This window comes from Tetrahymena thermophila (assembly GCF_000189635.1).
Source record: "Tetrahymena thermophila SB210 genomic scaffold scf_8254764, whole genome shotgun sequence".
Taxonomy (NCBI): Eukaryota; Ciliophora; class Oligohymenophorea; order Hymenostomatida; family Tetrahymenidae; genus Tetrahymena; species Tetrahymena thermophila.
Genome location: NW_002476523.1, coordinates 123 through 21,458, shown reverse-complemented (window position 1 = coordinate 21,458; position 21,336 = coordinate 123). Strand labels below are relative to the sequence as shown.

The 21,336-nt window shown below is 22.0% G+C and overlaps 6 protein-coding genes across 6 annotated transcripts; 2 read left to right on the top strand and 4 right to left on the bottom strand. All coding sequences in view use genetic code 6, as the record gives it.

The window, feature by feature from the left end:
- Positions 1 to 447: 447 nt before the first annotated feature.
- TTHERM_00632830 (Von willebrand factor type A domain protein) lies at positions 448 to 2,799 on the bottom strand (the record flags this gene model as incomplete). Its single annotated transcript, XM_001010021.2, has 1 exon — positions 448 to 2,799. One exon carries the CDS (start codon positions 2,797 to 2,799, stop codon positions 448 to 450), a length of 2,352 nt encoding a protein of 783 aa, XP_001010021.2.
- A 4,079-nt stretch (positions 2,800 to 6,878) lies between these two features.
- TTHERM_00632821 (cell cycle control protein, G10 family protein) lies at positions 6,879 to 7,331 on the bottom strand (the record flags this gene model as incomplete). Its single annotated transcript, XM_001471151.2, has 1 exon — positions 6,879 to 7,331. One exon carries the CDS (start codon positions 7,329 to 7,331, stop codon positions 6,879 to 6,881), a length of 453 nt encoding a protein of 150 aa, XP_001471201.1.
- Positions 7,332 to 7,709: 378 nt separating this feature from the next.
- Positions 7,710 to 11,153, bottom strand: TTHERM_00632820 (G10 protein; the record flags this gene model as incomplete). Its single annotated transcript, XM_001010020.3, has 6 exons — positions 7,710 to 8,618; positions 9,012 to 10,082; positions 10,139 to 10,270; positions 10,350 to 10,783; positions 10,872 to 10,964; positions 11,090 to 11,153. The coding sequence occupies 6 exons, from the start codon at positions 11,151 to 11,153 to the stop codon at positions 7,710 to 7,712; spliced, it is 2,703 nt and encodes a 900-aa protein (XP_001010020.3).
- Positions 11,154 to 11,629: 476 nt separating this feature from the next.
- On the top strand, positions 11,630 to 12,287 carry TTHERM_00632810 (hypothetical protein; the record flags this gene model as incomplete). Its single annotated transcript, XM_001010019.1, has 3 exons — positions 11,630 to 11,782; positions 11,869 to 12,018; positions 12,138 to 12,287. 3 exons carry the CDS (start codon positions 11,630 to 11,632, stop codon positions 12,285 to 12,287), a joined length of 453 nt encoding a protein of 150 aa, XP_001010019.1.
- A 2,249-nt stretch (positions 12,288 to 14,536) lies between these two features.
- Positions 14,537 to 15,281, bottom strand: TTHERM_00632790 (C21orf2; the record flags this gene model as incomplete). The annotated part of the gene is made up of 2 exons (XM_001010017.1): positions 14,537 to 14,794; positions 14,877 to 15,281. The coding sequence occupies 2 exons, from the start codon at positions 15,279 to 15,281 to the stop codon at positions 14,537 to 14,539; spliced, it is 663 nt and encodes a 220-aa protein (XP_001010017.1).
- A 1,504-nt stretch (positions 15,282 to 16,785) lies between these two features.
- On the top strand, positions 16,786 to 20,607 carry TTHERM_000632789 (hypothetical protein; the record flags this gene model as incomplete). Its single annotated transcript, XM_012796107.1, has 12 exons — positions 16,786 to 16,824; positions 16,880 to 16,929; positions 17,210 to 17,299; positions 17,517 to 17,606; positions 17,860 to 17,949; positions 18,215 to 18,304; positions 18,573 to 18,662; positions 18,893 to 18,982; positions 19,248 to 19,337; positions 19,592 to 19,681; positions 19,945 to 20,034; positions 20,286 to 20,607. 12 exons carry the CDS (start codon positions 16,786 to 16,788, stop codon positions 20,605 to 20,607), a joined length of 1,221 nt encoding a protein of 406 aa, XP_012651561.1.
- Between the last annotated feature and the right edge of the window lie 729 nt (positions 20,608 to 21,336).

The following is a 21,336-nucleotide window of genomic DNA, read 5'->3' as shown; positions in this document are numbered from 1 at the left end:
AATAGCATAATGTTATTTATTTAAGGTTTATTTTATTTATTTATTTATTTACTTATTTATTGGTTTTTGGTAATCAAATGATTTACTTAATAAAATGCTAAAAGCAAAAATATATTTATAAGTTATATTTATATAAATTTATTTATTTATTTGTTTGATTGATTGTTTGCTTGTAGGTATGTAGGTAGGTAGGTTGGTATATATGTAAGTAAGTTTATTATTTTGCAGAGAATAGTTCACTTTTCTTGAGCTAGCAGTTAAATATTCTATGTCTCTTTTAATAAGTTATTTATTTATTGATTGATTTAATTAGTTGGGTATTATTAAAGTAATGTAAATTTGAAGAAGTTATTGTTTTAATTATTTATGTAAGAAAGTAAGAGAAAGATGGAAAGAAGTTTATTTGTTTGTTTATTTATTTATGTATTTACTATTTTTATTATAAAATCATTTTTATTCATCAATTGATGAAATTTCGTTCATAGCAACGTTCATGCTGGAGAACTTTTTTCTTTGAAGAGGAATCAATATTTTTTTGGCTTTGACGGGCTTTTCTGTTTCTTTTTCTTTCTCCTCTTCTTCGGCAGAAAAGACTTTCTTTTGGTTTTGAATTTCTATTTATTTTTTGATGTTCTTTTGAATGCTGTTTTAATATTCGTCAAGATTAATCATAACACTCTTTTATTCCATGTAGGCTCTACTTTTACAGAGAAAAGCTCTGCGGATGTTATGGGCTTTTTCTTACTCGCATTCTTTTTAATCTTATGTACTGTGGGAGGAGCTGTAGGATAATTAGGACTGAGAGTTAGGATTTGACGATTACTGGAGAGATATTTTTTGCTTCAAAGCTTCTAAGCATTCTTCTAAATCTTTTTAGAGATTAGCAAGAGCTTTTTGGATTGAAACCTTTGATTTCTACAACTATTCTAATGCTTTATTAATAATCGATTAACTTTCATTAAATTCATTTTTTAGGGCGGAATTCATTGCCTCTTACAAGGCCTGAGCGCATTGCACTCTAAGGTAATTAATTTCAACATCTTCGTTGCTCATGTGGATTTCTTCATTTAATTCTTCATTTTCTTCCAAAATTATAACTTCCAAGTGAGCAGTTTTCTCAACATTTTATCCATGTAAATCCTTAACTTTTAGTTTTCCTGTTGCTAAAACTTAATTTTTAAAGCATTCACTAAATTTCTTAAATTATCCATACTGTTCTTTTGTGCCTTGCGAATCATTTTCGAAATTATTGTTTATAGAATCGCTTTATTAAAGATTGTTAGGGAAATTCAACTAGGAGGGAATAGTTATTTCAAGCAAAATTTGTTTAGATACTCCGAAATAAATTTAATTTAGATTAAATGAGCGATTCTTAACGATTGCGTTAACAGGAGTGAAATCAGCTGTTAAATTGACTGATTTTTTATTAAAGCTGCTTTAATTAGCAAAGTGGGATGTTTAGGAGTTATTACTATCAGATTGTAATCTATTACAGTTTTAATTAATAATATTTTGATTATTATTAATATTAGTTATAAACTAATCTGCAGAATGCTGTTCACTGCGGTGATTTACCTAATCTAAGATACTTTTAGCGATTTTTGAAGGCGATTCACTTCTAAAACTATACTTATTGCTTTAGTTAGAACTATATTTGCTAAATGATTGCTCATTAGCATTATTAAAACCACCACTGGTCTAGTTCCACATATCTCCATACACTTTAGAAATTGTAATGTTTTCAAGAAGAGCTTGGCTGCACAAAGAAAAATCGAATTCGAGCTAATTACCTACTACAGAGAAAAGTCCGCCTAGTGCGTCAGCGAAATATAAATCAGTTTTGTCAATATCCTCTATGTAGTAGAAATTACCTTCTTTGTAACTTGCAATTTCGTTCATGAGATAAGCATCGTGCTACTCACCATAACCAAATGTATTCAAGCTAAATTATATAGGAACTGATTGAATTCTGACTTTGAGCATTTCAAGACTCTTATCGCATCTGTCATCCAATCCATCGCTCAGTAGAAAGATGCTCTTCACACGCTCTTCTTTTTTCTAACCAAAGTTTATACACGAATTACTTAAATCATAATCGATAGCGTTTTGAGGTTTAATAACCTCACTTCTTGAGAGTAGATCTTTGTATTTTTCTTTATTCTCTTCAGTTTACATTTCTTACTGCATGCGCTTTTCCTTTTGAGCATGAGTATCTTTTTCATCTTCTTCACCTTCACCTGTTTCAGCAACTGTACTTATGTTAATCAAAGACGATTCTAACTACTTAATAGCCTCCATCATTCCCGCTGTGATATTTGTTAGACCCATGGGGAGGATGCTATTTAAAATTTGAGTAACTTTCTTTTTGTTTTGCTGAGTAAGATGGGAAAGAGGAAATAAATTTTAAGCACTGTTGTTAAACCCGATGAGAGCCATTCTGTCGTTCTCGTTAAGAAAATTTATAAGATTGCAGATAGTTTTCTTCAACTGATTCATCTTTTTGCCCCTCATCGATATGGACAAATCAATAACAAAAATCAAATCGAGTGGTTACCTATCAATATCGATATTACAAGAAGCTTGAGATGAAGTAGGTGTACAACTTTTAGTCAAGTCATCATCATTCTAAATATGTTAATTAGAAAGGGGCTTTTCAGTTTGAGTACGGATATCAATCATGACCGGCATAACGATATCACTTTGCTGATTAATTTAGATATAACTATGCATAGGTTTTATTTTCACCTGAAGTATATCTTTCAGATTAGTATGATTGCGGAATCCTTCTAAGTTATTCATTTAAATTTAATAAATATTTTTTTTTGCTTAATTATTCTAATTAGATATATTTTTTTTAGAGCTTTGTCAAAGTAGCCAATTATAAATGTATAGATACTCCCTTATTAAATGTAATTTCCTTTTTGATTTTAGACTTCCGTTAAATCGACTTCTACTTTAGCGCCGATAATTTTCAATATGGCCTTTTACCTTCTTTAAAATTGTTTTGACTGACACTCCAATCAATTAATTTATTTATTTATTATCTCTCTTAATGTTTAAATTAAAAATATACTATTAATTCAAATGATAGATAGATAAGCATAAAAACAAACAAGCTTATAAGTATATATACATATGTATATATTCTCTTATTCACTAATTCATGTATTTATTAAATAATTGATCATTACATACAAACAAACAAATATCAAAAACCAATCTAATTCTTTAATCAGCACTTAAGAAACTTTATAGCGAGTTACCTGATTTTTAATTTCCATTTAATCAATCGATTTTACTTTTTTTTGTTTGATTGTTTTATTCATCATATCAAAATTTTAGTTTTTGTTCTTGATTACTATTTATTTTATAATGAACTAAATAAAACAAGCAAACAAACAAACAAAAAAGTGGGGGTTATTTAATTATTTATGGGCAGCAGTCTTTCTTTCATTTTTTTGAGAGAATTAGAACTTACCTGTCCTAATTAAATATTGTTTTTGCACCTTAATTAATTTTTTTGTTAATAAAAGTAAATAAATTAACTAACTAACTATATTTCTAACTATTTTGCTTTATTTTATTAAAACAAAAAAATTCTATATGAATATTTTAATCACTTCATTTATGGGTTTACTCTGCATGGATTGTATTTCAAATGCCCTAAAGTTGATCTATCTATTTACAAAATAAATTTTCTTAATACTAAATAACTAGTTGTACTGACTGACTGGCTAATTGATATTAAATTTGCAAGTTTTACTAAGAGAGCTCGAAAGCATTTTCTTCTATAATTTACCTTTCATTTATTTATCTTGCATATAATCAATTCATTGCTATCACTCTGCAATAAACCTTTTTCTCAACTATTTTCCCATTAATTTATTAATTTTTGATTATTTGATTCGAGTAATTTATTATAACATATCTCTAATTCAAGTAAGTATTTTTTTTGCCATCAATTTTCATGGTATTCTTTCCATATTTACAATAAGTACATTAAATATTATAATCCGAATTCTACTAATAATTTAATGCGCTCTCTAATTACATTTTTTAATTTTCCTAAGACTGCAAGCAGACTATTCTTAAATAAATTTCTATGACTTAGCAAATAATAGTTAGAAAATACTTGTTTACAAAGTTCAAGATTAAAATTATCCAAAAAAATTTATTAAAAATTAAACAGTAAACTAATTTACTTATTTTAATTACATCATTAAAATAATTAGATATTTAATGTAATTCTACTAGAACCCATTATATTTTGGTATTTAAATCAACCTAGATTATCTCCTTACTTAATAATTTAATCCAGCAGGTTATTTTAAAATATTTAAAAAAATTCTAATATTTTTTTATTATTGTTGAAAAAACTTTTTTATTTAGAAATTTTAAAAATGAAATTTATTCTTTATTGTATTTTTCGGTTTTAAATCCTTTGTATTTTGGTTTTAGTTTACATAAATTAACTCGCCATCGATAAAGCACTTAAATCTGGCAAATATTTAACTAAACGAATTTTGAATATTTTTTCTACTGGGTACAATTAAATTATAATTTTTTTTCATTATAAATTAAAAAATTTTTAATTAAAATAAATCTATTCTCATAAATATCTGTCATTTGGAAAATCTAATAAACCACACCTGAATTATAAAATCAGATATGTTAATTTATTTGAACTAACTTATTTTGTTACCAGTAATAGTTTTTAATAACAACAGTTAAGCAAGATTAAACCTCAAATTTTATATCTAAATAAAGTATTTCTATTAAATTAAATCATATTTGCGTCAATTGTAAGCTTAAGTAGAAATACTTCCCTCAACAATTATAACATAAAATACTTCCTTTAAAATAATTTATAAATCTCGCTTATTATAAAATATTTATTAATTAAATTATTTAAATATTGTTGATTATTATTTTTATGGTATTTTGAATACTTCTTAAATAATTACTTCTTATATTTTTTAAAATATTTTCATGTAAAAATTTTCTTTGATATTGAGTAATTGCTAATTGAATTATCTAAATTTTTCTTTTTCTTTTCCAATTAATAGATAATAATTTCCTTTTAATTTACTGAAGAGCTTTTAAAAAAGAATCAGTATTCTAAATATCTGTAACATTCATTTGCAGGATTAAATATCTTTTGTAACAAAAGTTAAATAAAATATTTAACATTAAACATACTGGGCGACTCACTAGAAATTTCGTTTACAATTTTATAAATTGTTAAAAGTTAGAAATTTGGGTTAATTTTTTTTCTTATTTAATAAATTAGTTTAATATGACAATTTATGTGTTAAAAATATTACTAAATACTTAAACAGTTTTTATTTTGAGAGATATCATTACATTTTATCTCATGATTAAAATTAATAACTTAAGTCAATAAATTTATAAATGTAACCTTATTAAAAGTAATTTTTCTATTTGTATTTAATAAATTACTTCAAAAAATATAAACTGATTTTGAATGAAAACTAGAAAGAAGCTCTACAAAGTTAGTCATTTAAAACTTTTTAGCAACTTATCATATCTCTGATACAGATAATCTATTAAATTTGTAACTTATGACTAATATAAATTGCATGAATTATTTATAAACTATATTTCCTTAGTAATAATAAACAATATGAAAATATGTATTTTAATTGAAAAATAAAATTTAACGATGAACTGATGAGTAGTGCAATAATTTTTAAAAATAATAGTACCCTTTTTTATAAATTAGAATATATATAATCTAAGTGAAATGTATCAAATATGTTATATAGATAATTAGTTAGATTGCTAACTTATAAATTTTCAAGAAAAATTGTAAAAGAAATAAGCTTCTTTAACTTTCTCAGTGAGTTAATTATTTTATCATTTAAGATTGCAAATTAATATTTTATGTGAAAGGTTTTTTTACAAATTTAAAATAAACAAAATTAATTATTACAAATATGGAAGTTGATTCTTATCAGTTTAATAAAGAATAAAGAAAAATGATGAACTTATTTTTACAGTATGAAGCTGCTTATTGAAAATGATTATTTATTGAACTTATTAAATTAAATTAAATTATCTTGCAAAAGTAAAATATTCAATTATAAAAAAAAGCATAAATTAGTTTTTTCAATCAAGTTTTTTAACATTAATTATTAATTTTATTAATTATTAAACATAGAATAGATTTAATGATAGTTTAGATATATTTATTACAGATTAACAATTATCTGATTATATTTTTGAGTTATTATATTTATTTGTTACTCAAAATAAATTATAATTGATTTTCTCAATTTATTATGTTATTTTAAAAGTTTTACAGAATAAAATGTTTTTTCTAAAAATTAAAAAATATATTATAAAAAATCAAATTTAGATGATATTAGTCTATACTAATAAAGGGATTTAATAAGGCACATAAAATAAATATTCACATTGTTTATGAATAAGAAAGATAGATAAAATCCTTCGTTCATTATTTAACTTACTGAATGGAATTATGTACAAAATCATTATATTTATCTTATTAAATAGTTTTTTGAATTAGCCATGCTATGTTTATAAAAATTGAATTTTTTTGATATATATGAATTATTTATTAATTTTATATGTTTTAACACATAAAATAATTAATGACATAAAACAAAACAAAGTTATCTGTAATAATATATATCTGAAAGCTTTAGAAATTATCTTAGTGAGTGATGCTCATTATATAAAGTAGATAGATATTTGAGTGAAAAATTTAAAGAATTATATATCAAGTCTATTTCAATCAATATTTTACGAAGCTGCCATTTTATTAAATTATAATCAATTTTTATAAGCTTTAATTCTTTTTTTTATTTATTGCTATTTAAGTATGAATTATTTTATCAGTCACATGATGCACATCCTCTGCATCCACATGCTTAACATTATACGACCTTGCCTTCTTCTAACGAACCCTTGGGAACTCTGCAAATGCAAGTTCCTCCATAATTATGATCTTTGGGTTGGATGCATTATAGACAACATAATTTCTCATAACCTTTCTTCTTCCATTTGGCAATTAAATCTGCGTCAGCCCACTTTTCACGTAAGCAATATTCATATAATTCTCTAGAAATCTTATCTTCAGGCTTCGCTTTATAGAACATTTCGTAAACATATCTTGATCTTTCATGATGAATTTAATATATTGGCCATAAAGCTTCTACTTTTCTTTTGCCTTCATGAGGTTCGTTTTCAACGTCTCTCATCTTATTTGTTAACTCTAATAACTTTTATTCTATTCTATCCCATCCAGGTGGAGTTTTCTTTGTTTTATTATTCTAAATTCTAGGCATTTTAAAATGCTTATTACCTATTTTAAATTCTTCTTATTGATATAATTTAGTTATCAAATAATTAATTAATTATTAACTAACAATTTTCACAATTTCTCTATCAAATAAATAAATACATCAAATTAAAAGACTTATAAAAATTTTAGTTATGGTGTCTATCATTAATTCAAAAAAAAAAATTGTTTAGTATAAATTAAATTCCACAGATTAAACAAATGCTAAAAAATATCCAAAATGAATGAAAGAATATTTGCTCAATGAAATTTATTATATAAATTTTAATTTAAAATTAGGTTTTTATTTATGGTAATATGTACAAAGGCAATTAATATTTTAATTTATTTATATTCATAATTTTTAGTATCATCAATCATCAAGTCACTTAAAAAAAGAGCTTGGGAGTCGAAGATGAACTTATTTTATATTTTCTTTTTGTTTCTTTTGTTACATTTTTTTGTTTTTTTAAATGAAACTATTTTAATTAGTCAAATCTTTTGAATCTCTTTGCTGAGTTGTTTATTATTAAAACAATTTATTTTATGAGGAGCTATTTTTTCTATAAATATTTTATACTATTGGAGAAAAATTGTTATTAGATTTTTGCTTAGTTCTAAGTGGTGAGACCTGTTTTGAAGTACTCCTACTCCTGTTGTTTTATTATTAATTATAAGAAGTGTTGTAGCTCTAAAAAGGAGAAATGCTTCTTTTACTGATACTTTCATTTGTGGTCTAAAATCTAATAGGTTAGGCAAGTTCTCTTTAAGAAATCTACTATTGTTGCATATTTTATGTCATCTGATTTAAACTGCTTTTAGGTCTATTGAAAATTTTGCTCTTAGGAATATATTGGTTGCTCATTTGGTTTTTTGTCTCATTCAAATTGTTGTTTTAATTAATTGAAGAATAACTTGTATTATGAGTCACATTAATTTAGCTTTTAAATGGATTTTAAATAGAAGAATATTATTAATTCTTCATTTGAATGTTGGGTTGATGATTATTTTTTTGATAAAAACCATTTTTTTAATTATTAAAACTATTCAAAGAGTTATTTTAAATATAGCTTTAACTTAAATTTTGACTTTAATTATTCGACATGTTTCTTTCAACTACTGTATCAATAGAATGAATATTGATTGTGTTATTATTACTAATATTATTTCTGTCATCGTTGTATCTCAAATTAGGAGTATTACTTCGAGCTCTTATTTGCTCATAGAGCCAATTCCCTTATTTTTTTGTCGTCTTTGTATTATAAAAAGGATTTTAAAGCTTCATTGGATTTTCCTATGATTTTTTATAATTTATTAATAAAATTCATTCAAATAATTAAAATTAAATATCAAAATATCAAAATTCCCATTTAAAATTTATTAATTAAATTAAAAAAATTAATTATTTCTTTTTTTATTTTCATTTAAAAATTGAATTTGTTTTGTATTAATTTTTTAGTTTGAAAAGTTATTCTGAAAATCAATAGAAACTTATCAATAAATTTAATTTCTAAATCATATCCATCATAGCTATCAATTAAATATTTTTAAATAAAATCCTAGCTTCTTTAATTAATTTAAATCACAAAATACTCATTTTTTATTAAAAACTATTTTTATTTTCTAAGTAAATTGATTTTTAAAAAGAAAAGAATGACTTTTGAAAAAGAAAATAAAAAAATTTTACATAATTTTTATCTGAAGAATTTTGGTTTTAATTTTTTTTTAATGATGAATTTCTCTAGCTTTCTATATTTTCTTGGTTTTGTGGTATTATTTGAAAATATGGATTTTTTTATGAAAACTGCGAAACTGAATTGTGATTTGATCCTTGAGTGTTTGAAAACATTTGTTTTTTTTCTAGAGAGCTATTTTCAATTGAATATTTTTTTTATAGAGGGGTTTTTCTTTAAGGAGTTTAGGCTTGTAAATCATTGAAGTAAGAGACGTAGCTTTCTGGAGTTTTTTCTAAGGGAGAAGAAGTCTTTGTATTCATTTGATTAGAATTTATTGCAGATTAGAGGTTCCTATTCTATCCAGGGGAAGAGTAATTCTTTTATTATCTAAGATATATATTGCTACGAAGGTTTAGGATGCTATTTGTGCTAGTATTGCTAAAATTATTTTGAGGATTATTAATTTTTTCTTCAAATTTTTAGTTTTCTGCCATTATTGTGCTCAATCTAGGTTTTTCCAATTATCTTTGAAATTCATGAAGAGAAAACTCATATTCTTCATACGGATAAGAATTTATTTATAAACCTTGATGAGAAGAAAGAGAAGAAGTATTAAATAACTATCTATTAACTATTTAATTTGGATAAAAAAAGCAATTGTGTCTTTTATTTTCTATGTATTCTTTGTTAGCTTAAATAAAACTGTAAATAGGGTTATTATCTGCTTACACTATAGATTAAACTTCCTCAGTGTTAAAGGATTTGCTGTTTCTAAAAAGATTTAATAATGGCATTTAACCATTTAATATTTGACATATCTCCAAAACAAGTATTTAATTTCTAAAGCAGCAACCTTATTTATGCTAATTTTACCTTTGCTTTATAATAGTTTCTATTTGAAAGCCTTTTGATTTTTTAAACAATTTATTGCACTCGTTTTCATAGAAAAGTCCTTCATAAAATATATTTGTTTCACTGTTATACAAATACCCTAATCCACTTAAATGTCCTTTTTCAAAGTTTCCATCAAAAATTAATCCATTTTCACTGTAAATTCTCCCGATACCTTGCATTATTGATTACTTCAAAAAGAATTCATTATTTTAAATAATATTAAAATATTTTTTTTAAACATTACTTTGAAAGTTCCAATGTTTTTCAGAATATCTCCTGATAAAGTCACACCTAGCCCTTCAGGTATTCCATTTTAAATTAAACCAAAATAATTCAGCTCTTCTCCAAGATTTATGAAAGCTAATTATTTTTGTCCCTGTGTAATAACAAAATTAATAGATAAATAAATACAGAAAGAAGTTAGAAATGTTTAGAAAGCGAAAATATTAATTTACTATGATAGTGTTTTAAGAAATATTAGTGATTCTCTAGAGAATGCTGCTCAATGAAAATAACTCAAAATCTCTTCTTGAAAATTGAGGGAAAAGAGGAATTGGAATATCTGTATTCAGAATATAATTATAAGGACTACTTGCAGAAAAAAACTAAGACTATTAACCCATTGGTGAATTTTCTTGTATTTCAAGTATTCTAAAAAGAACTCCTTACTTAAATTCACACATTTTCCACTCTCTTTTTTCGTGGTCGTAAAAGAAACAAATTCCTCTTAACTGGTTCTATCTCCATTGTCCAAAAATCCTGCTTTCATTTGCAAATTTTACCATAGCCTTACCATTCAATTTTCCACCTTCAAAAGAACCGAATGCATAGCAGCCATGGTTCAAAAACAGAATACCTTCTCCGTGAGGCTGATCGTTAAGCCAATCACCTAATTAATATAAATATGTTTGATGTTAAATGTGAGAATAAAAATTATGAATTCTTCTAAAATATAAATTAAAACTGTTAGTAAATACCTACATATACTGAAGAGTCATCCCAAATAAAAATCCCTTTTCCTTATCTTTTATTTTGAACTAATTATCCCTCATAAATTCCATTTCTCACTTCTGTGTAAATCACATCTAATTATTTTCAATTTTAAAATAAAATAAGTTTTTTCATCATGTCTTTTCTTAGATATGAACAAGTTTCTAAATGATAACTCGTTGAATTCATTTTAATTGCATTTTACCTTGCTCAGGCGGGATAATTTCGAAAAAACTTTTGGATATAAATAAAGGGTTTCTTGAAGTCATTTATTTATTTAACTTTTTAACGACTATAATTTATTTGACAGGTATATTTTCAATATTAATCTAAATAGTATAAATATCAAAACAAATCTACCCACACTCTTACCCAAATCATATGATATTATAAATTCTTTGATTTTCATTCATTTATTTATTTACTTATTATTAAGTAATTCAATCAATCAATTTTACATCAAAAATGTTAACCAAAAATATAAAAATATATTTTATTATTTCAAAATAGAAATATTCAAACAAAATTGAATTAAATTTATTGTTATTTCTGCATAATATTTTAAACATATTAAACAAACTATTTAATCTAATAGAATAGATAAGGGATATTGTTTATCTGATATATTTTAACAAAAAATCTATATTCAATAATCAATTATAATAAAAAAAATTTATATTATACAAAAATTTGCAATAAATTAAGGAATATATATATCCAACCAGGAACATTCATTAAATTCAATATGCTAAAACCAATTTCTACAACTCCGATAAAATTGCTTGAAATCAAAACAGAATTCTATGATTTGCTAAGAACGTCACTTTATTTAGCAACCAGAATTAACGATAATACAAAAAGAAATAACTACATAAAATCCTTAAATAATATTTACCATGTAAAAAATCAATGAAATTTTAAACAATTTTAATTAAATTTTTCAAGAAAATTCTCTTAAATTTTAATTGTTTTAATTTTAAAAAGCTTTATCAATCAGAAGGTGGAGCGAAATAAGTCGACCAAATGTATTACTACCAATCACAATGCTACAAAATTTTAATGAAAATGGAAAACAATCACTTCAATTTCGAAGGGCAAAGAAATTTCACATAAAATTAAAGCATCTAAAATTTAGTAAGTCAAAATACTATTTATTTTGAATGATATATCTTTATTAGTTAGTTAATTAACTCAATATACAATCTCTGTCTTTAAGTTAATAAATTTTTTTATTTTTTTATGTACGTTTAAAGATTAAAAACATTGAGGCAAGATTTCTTTGGATCCACTTTCCAAGCATTGAAAATGACGAAATTAAGCTGGCTAACAAACAAAAATACTCTGTTGATTTCTTGGATTCAATAATAGGAGAAGAAAAGTCTTCTCATTCCACTTCTTATTGACAAAAATAATATATAAATAAATCTCGAAACCCTTTTAACAAATGAGAATTCATAATTTTAAATATTTAAAATTATTTTGTATATATTCAATATTATTAATCAATATAAATATATTTCTAATGAGTTGTATTTTGCCTTTGTAAATACAAAATGTTCTAATTTTCATATTTTTCATTACCTTTCTTAATAAGCCTTTGTTTTATTTTGAATGATTCTCCCTAAATCTCGCTTATTTGCTTACAACCTAAAATAATTTTCTAAAAATCTAGGCAACCATAAAATATAACCAGAATTAAAACTATTTGATGAATTAATTTTATTTTAGATTAGCAGGAATGTCTGATGGACATAAAAATGGCACTTTGAATAAATTTTGTATTGTTTTATTTTAAATTTGCTTCGCTTTATTTTGTTTATTAAAAGATAATTCATAAATATATTGGATTTTATTTAGTTATTTTGAATTATAAGACAAGAGCCTTCTTTGGATAGAAGAAGATTGATAAGAAGATTAATTGATAGAGAAAGCGAGAAATACTTAAAGAAAAAGTGAGAAAGAAAGTTAAATAAAAAACTAAAGAGATAATAATTAATTATATCAAAAGATAGAAAGAAGAAAAATAAATTAAAAATATTTATAGGTTAAAATGGCTCCCGTCTTCCTTAAGGCTTTAAGATACGTTATTTATTCTTACCCCCTTTACGTCTGCTATTTAATTAGATAGGCTTAAATTAACGCCCAAGGTTCTGAAGAAGAGGAAGAACATCATTGATTTGTTCTTTGTTTCGACAATAGCGAAGGAAATTTCTTCCTCAATAGCTAAAAAAATCAATTGATAATTAATTGGCTCTTGAGGTTGAATATCGCGTTATAATGTGATTTAAAATCATTATGGAAAATGCAATTATATAGATTAGATTAAATGTATTAACCCTATTATCCATTTATCTATCATTTGTGTTTTTGTATCATTTTCTACTTGCCAAAATGCATTATCCATCCACTCATTCATTTATTCTCTGCTTTAAAAACCTCCTTATATAAAATACAATCAATTAAGCAAGCAATCAAAAAAAATATTAAGAACCTCTTTCAATTTCTTTATAATTTAATATTTTTACTTATCTATATAATTTTACATTCATTCTATTGGATCTTTCTCATTTTACGCCCAAGGATATTTGCCACGCTTCACAATGAACACTCTAATTCGATGCAAACAGAACTGTTTCATCTCATTTATTAAGAAATTTAAAGATCATCAAATAAAATCTTTTGAATAAAAAGCAATAAATCAGCAAAATAAATATATTATTTTCGCTGGGTTGAGCTAAAAATTTTTGATTAAAATATAAATTGTGATAATTGATTGATTTGAATTTTTAATGAGCAATATTTTTTTATTTTTTTTAACATGAAATATCTTTTTTATATTTGCATTATTTTTCGTCATTCTTCAATAAAAAAAATTACAAAAAATAAATAATATTTTATTTTTCTATTTTTTTAGAATTTAATTTGTAAGAAAATGTTAAAAATTCAATAAATTTAAAGGAAATAATATATATATTATTTAAAGCCAGATAGATATTTTATATTTATATGTAATATTAAAATAAATATTTATATGTAATATTAAAATAAATATTTATAAATTTAGGGAAGCAGATAAATTAATATTATAGATAATATATCTTCATATAAATTTAATACAATCTATTTGCTCCATAGTTAAATATTTAAAAAGTGAGTTAATTAATACCATTTAAAATCAAAATTATTGAAGAAAGACATGTTGTTATAAAATAAAATTTGATTTTAAAATATAAGGAATCACATTATAATTATGTATTAATTAATTAATATATATAAATTTAAAATAAGATATAATGAGAAGATAAGCTATCCAGAAAATAAAATATAAACATATAGAAGAATATTAATATTTAATTTAACTAATATTTGATGAGATTTTATTTCTAAAGTTTTATATATTTTTATGAATTATTTATTGTTCGTTCAAGGCAAATAATTTTAATTGCATGAAAGATTTTATTATTTAATTAATTTCAATTTAAAAAGGCTATTTATTTTATTTACTACAAGCCTAGCTAATCATCTCTATCTATTTGCATTTAAAACTTAAAACAAGTTTACAGATTTTAATTAGGATATCTTAATTACTATTAATTTGTAAAAAGTATGTGCATTAATTAGTACTTAAAGTTATATTTTGATTATGTAAATTTCAATTTTTGAACTTTTCCATTTTCTTTAAGACATCTCTTCTAACAATTTCTAACGAATTTATATCTAAATCTTTAATTAAACTCAATATTGCACATACTATATTTTGATTTTGCTTTTCAAACTATTAACTATTATTTGTCATTTCGTTTTCTATCATCTAGGATTAATTCTCTTGAATTTCATTCAAGCCATTCTTTTGTTTTTCGTTATCATTTAAATATACTTGACTAAAGTTATTGTTAGAACCCTAAATTTTCTTATAATAAATTCATTAAAAATCAAAATGTCAAAAAGATTAAAATTATCAATAAAAATGTTCTTTTACTAAAATAAATTACCTGGGCTTCTTGCTTTTCTTAAGGAGTTATTTATGAATTATCCAGTTTGCTTAAATTTGGTAAATAACTGATAACGATTTTACGATAATCAGGATTTTCTGCGCATGGATTATCTTGTAGCCATAAAACTTTCAAATTTTGTAAACCACTTAAATATTTCAATTCCTTTAAATCTGAAATGTTATTTTTTCTTAGATAAAGTTCTTATAAGTTTTTGCAATACTAAAAATCTTTCAAAGAATTAATCTTATTTACAGAGAGTGAAAGCACCTCTGCGTTAGGAATCTATTTAAGGATGGAAATATCATCAATATCGCTTCCCCATAAATTCAAATTTTTAATTTATGATAAAGATGAGCATTTAGTTTTTTAAATGATAAGCTCTTCTGTGAGTGGTTTGCCCATTTCAAATGTATATTTTATACTTTCTGCTTGCTTTAACGGATGAATAATGTTTCTAACCTAGTCGTGTCAAATAACGTTCAAATTTGTCTGCTAAAAATAAACAAGGAATATCTTATTTTTTGAATTAACTTAATTATTTTTTGAAAGGAATTTAACTAAAATTAAATAATTTGTATATATAGAACAGAAGTTCTATCTTTTCTATCTAATTTTCTTTTAAACACATTATTTACTGATGGTCTTTATTAACTTGATTTTAAATGACAAAAATATCCAATGGAAATTATTTAATTACTAAATTTTCATTGGAATATTTTATGGTATGCTATCTATCTATCTATCAATAAAGGGTATTAGTGGTTTAAATATCACAACCTAAATACTTTTTGAATTAATATTACCATTTTTTAGTATTTATTGTATTTTTAAAAATTTAAAACCCAAAGAAAAAAGGTATCCAATTTTTGTAAACACTCTTTTTTATAGTATAATTATTAATATTTATTTATATCATTGAAATAACTTTACTTTTTACATCAATAACTATTACTATTAGTGTATATTTTTTAATATAAGTACTAATCCTAATTTAAGATCTCTCCTTTATTTAAGATCATTTTTAGATAAATTTTTTACTTTTTCAAATAATATTGCCAAATGCCATTCAAAAATTTAATAATTTGAGATCACTATTTTTTTGAATGGCTGAAATATTTGAATAAAATTTATATAAAAATAAATAATTTTTTAATAGAATTTAATAAATAATATTTATAAGTAATATAAGAGAAACATTCTATTATAATTATTAGATCACTTAATTAAAAGAATAATAAAAAGTGTTTTACCTAGAGAGCAATTAATGACTTAAAACTCTCTACTTTGAAGAAAACAATTTCTCATTAAAAGGAAAGGTGATATTCCTTTTATTTTTTGTTTTTAATATTTAGCAATTCTATCCAATAGTTTTTTTATAATTTAATTTAGTTCTATAATTATACTATTTCACCTATTACAAACAACTTACTTCCTGTTCAATTCTCAGGTTTTTAGTTATTCTTTTAGCTTTATTAATTTCTATTCATTTCATGAAGTGTTCAATGTTCAAGGAGTTATTATTGGTTCTTCAATATCTTTAACATCCATTTATTATCTATTAATAAATCTGAACTTTACTCAAATGTAGATTCAAATTAGAACTCATATCGTAATGCTAAGAAATTATTATTCTTATAATTCAGACAGAATCTATTTATATATTATTTTTTTTATTTTGATTTAATGATATTTTTTAATTTATATTAATTGTATTTTTATTTGTGATATTAGGAAAAATATACCTTAATTTTGGATTTTTAATTATAATTATACACCAGTTTTTCTTTAAATTAGAAGTATCAAAAAGAGTTTGAAATAAAAGTGAATTAATTTTTAAAAATATTTATTATTTATTAAATTGCATTACATATTTTTTTATTCAATATTTTTGAAAAATATAAAATAAATGATAAATTAAAAAAAATATTTCGACAATCTAGAAAACGTAATTATTTATTTTAAATCAATATCCTTTAAAATTATTTTTATTATTAAAAAAGTTTTTAAACTCTTCACTTTAATCTCATTAGTTTCTCCATATTTATTTGAGGTAAATTTAATTTAATAATATTATTAATGTTTTTTTTTTAACATATAATTTTATTTAAATTTATTAATAATATTATTTTCCTAATGGAAATTCTCATCAATATTCATTCAATTTAATTTATAATAATATTTTTTAATTACTTTAAACTTTGCTTTCATTTTATTTAATTTGATTTTTAATTATTTATTTTTAATGTTTCATATTTTAAATTTCATTGTAACTAACTAACTAACTAACAAACTAACTAATTATTATATTTTTTTCTTCAATATCTAAAAAGTGAAAATTTTTTTGGTGATGAAGGAACAACAAGCTTAGGTATTGCTTTAGCGAAGTGTACTAATCTCTCAATTTTAACACTTACTCTTCTGTAAATAGAGTTTATTTTTCTTTGGATTGTTATTTTTTCATATAAAAATAATTTATTTTTCTTTTCTTTTTCTCATTGTATTTTTTTTTTTTTGATTAATTTAACTCGTTATTTTAATTTCAACTTTTGCTTCTATTATGTATTTATTTCTTTTTATTTCATATTTTTTCCTTCTAAATAACTAATTAATTATATTTTTTTCTTAAATATTTAAAAGTTCCTATTAAATTGGTGATGTAGGTGTATCAAGCTTAGGTTCTGGTTTAGAAAATTGCATTTATCTTTCAAATTTGGAATTTAATCTTTCGTAAAAACAGTTTATTTATTTTGGATTGCGATATTTTTTAATTTTAAAATTAATTTAAAGCAAAGTAACTATTTTTATCTGATATATTTTATGTTTGTGTAATTTTTCTTTTGTTAATTTAGCTATTTTTTTGATTTTTAACCTTTAATTTTATTATGAATTAATCGATTACTTATTATTTCATATTTTTTCTTTATTTTTTCACTCTAACTAGTTAACTAACTAATTAATTTCTTTTTCAATACTTAAAAAGTAACAATTAAATTGGTGATGAAGGTGCATCAAGCTTAGGTTTCAGTTTAGGAAAGTGCACCAATCTCTCAAATTTGATACTTAATTTTATGTAAAAAAACAGTTTGTTTATTCTGAATTGTGATATTTTTTAATAGAAAAATGAGCTTAAAATGATATCATTTTTTTAATTTTTTAGTTTTTTATTTGAATTATTTTGCTTTTTTTTTTTTCTTTCATAATTTAACTAATTTTTTCTTTTTCTTCGAGCTATGATTATTTATTAATTCATTTTTAACTATTTCATATTTTTCTTCATTTTTTCCTTCTTACTAACTAACTAATTAATTATATTTTTCTCTTCAATATTTAAATAGTGATAATAAAATTGGTGCAATTGGTGCATCAGGCTTAGGTTGTGGTTTAGCAAATTGCACTAATCTCTCAAATTTATCACTTTTTCTTGGGTAAAAACAGTTTAAATTTTTTAATATTAAATGAATTTAAAGTAATATAACTAATTCTTTTAATTTAATAATTTTATTTGATTTATTTTTCTTTATTGTTTTTATAAAACTCTGTATTTTTCTTTCTTTCTTTCTTTCTTTTTTAATTTAATTTATTTTTTCATTTTAAACTTTTACTTTTATATTTTTAGCTTATTTAATATTATTTCTTCGTTTTTTCCTTATTCTAACTAATTAAAATATACATTTTTCTTCAATATTTAAAAAGGTGGAATTAAATTGGCGAGGAAGGTGCATCAGGCTTAGGTTCTAGTTTAGCAAATTGCACTAATATCTCAAATTTGAGACTTGATCTTGAGTAAAAATACTTTATTTGTTTTGGAATGTGGTATTTTTAATATAAAAATAAATTTATTTATTCATTTTAATTTGATTTATTTTTATTTTTGTTTTTTATTGTTAATTTTGCTTTTTTTCTTTCTTTGTTAATTTAACTACTTTTTACATTTTAAGCTTTTTCTTTTATATGAATTAATTCATTTCAAGTAACTAATTATTAATATATATTTTTCTTTAATATTTAAATAGTCACAATAAAATTGGTGCATTTGGCGTATCAGGTTTAGGTTCTGGTTTAGTAAAGTGCACTAATCTCATAAATATGATACTGATCTTTCAGTAAAAATAGTTTATTTGTTTTGGATTATGATATTTTTTCATATCAAATATAACTAACTCTTTTAATTTATTTATCAGAATTCTATTTTATTTATTTATTTTTATCTTTTCCTTTGTACAGTGTGCTATTTTGTTTTTTTGTTAATAGCTAATTTTTTCATTTTTAATTATTTTTATTATTATGAATTAAATAAATTCTTATTATTTAATATTTTTTCGTTCTAATTAACTTATTAATTATAATTTTTCTTCAATATTGAAAAAGTAGCAATTAAATTGGTGATGATGGTGTATTAGGCTTAAGTTTTGCTTTAGGAAAGTGCACTAATCTCTCAAATTTAACACTTAATCTTTAGTAAAAATAGTTTATTTGTTTTGGATTGTAATATAATAATAAATTTAAAATATTGCAACTCTTTTAATTTATTTATTTACTTTACATCTATTTTTCTTTTGTTTTGTTTTTTCTTTGTTGATTTAACTCATTTTTTTATTTTAAAGTTTTTTCTTTTATTTTTTATTAATATATTTCTTATTATTTTATAATTTGTCTTCAAATTTTCCTTATAACTAACTGATTAATTTTAATCTTCTTCAATATTTAAAAAGTAACAATTAAATTGGTGCAATTGGTGCATAAGGATTAGGTTCTGGTTTATTAAATTGTTCTAACCTCTCAAATTTGATAGTTAATCTTCGGTAAATATATTTTTTTTGTTTTGAATTGCAATATTTTTAATATAAAAATGAATTTAAAACAATATTCTTCTTTTAATTTATTAGTATTATTTTAATAATTTTTCCCATTATTTTTTTACTTTCTTTGTTAATCTAACTAATTTTTTCATTTTCAAATATTTCTTATATTATTTATTAATTTAGTTCTTATTAATTAATATTTTTTCTTCATTTTCCTTTACACTAAGTAATTAATTTTTATTTTTTCTACTAATTTTATAAAGTAAAAATAAAATTGATGCAATTGGTGTATCAGGCTTAGGCTAAGGTTTAGTAAATTGCACTAATCTCTCAAATTTGGCACTTATTCTTCCGTAAAAATAGTTTTTTTGTTTTGGATTGTGATTAATATAAAAATGAATTTAAAACAAAACAATACTTTTAATTTAAATTTCAGTCTTTTTCTTTTTTTTATTTTAGCTGTATTTATTTTTTCTTTTTTTGTTAATTTAACTAATTAATTTTTGTTTTTTTTGCTTATTAATATATTTCATATTTTTTCTCCATTTTTTTTTTCCTTCTAATTATTTTTTTTACTATATTTCTATCTTCGATATTTAAAAAGTTACAATTAAATTTGTGCAATTGGTGCATCAGATTTAGGTTCTGATATAAGAGGAAAAGTGAGGTCTGGGGCAACATTTTTTTAGACTAGCTTTTTTTAACACATTTATATAATAATAATTTAGAATATTTTTACTGAGAAAATAAATACTGAATAAAAATTCATTTTCAAAATTGCACTTAACATTTTAGAATGGTTTTTGATGAGAAAATAAATACTGAATAAAAATTCATATTCAAAATTGCACATAATTGACATTTTAGAATAATTTTTACTGAGAAAATAAATACTGAATAAAATTCATATTCAAAATTGCACTTGATTAATATTTTAGAATAATCTTTGATGAGAAAATAAAAACTGAATAAAAATGCATATTCAAAATTTCATGTAATTAAAATTTTAGAATGATCTTTGATGAGAAAATAAATACTGAATAAAAATTCATATTCAAAATTGCACTTAATTAACATTTTAGAATGATAGAATGATTTTTGATTAGAAATAAATTCTGAAATAATTGAGTAATTCAAATAAAATATATAAAAAAATAATAAAATATGTTAAAATACCTAATAAAGTAGATAATAAATTTACTAATATTCGAATCAATAAATATTATCTACCTAAATAGAAAGTAAACTATTATAAACAATATTTATTTATTTTCACATAAATTTAATTGTTAGAAAGTAGTTAATGCTTTAAATAACATTATTTATCATTTTCATTAACTCTAAAATATTTTAAATCTATCTTATACAAATAATTTTTGTTTTAAAAGAATGTTGCAGCTCGCAATATTTTTTAAAATTAGGTGATACAATTAATTTAAGAAATCTGAGATTCTTTTTTTAATTGTTATTTTTTTATGTATTGTTATCACTAAATTAATAATCTTATTAATAAACAAATATTAAAAATAACATTATTTTTTTAAATATCTTTACATTATTTTATATGAAGTATTAATTTTAAATATTTTTTTTGTAAGCAAAAATAAAAATAAAAAACTGTGTTTTTAATTATCTTTTGTAAATTTAGGTAGATT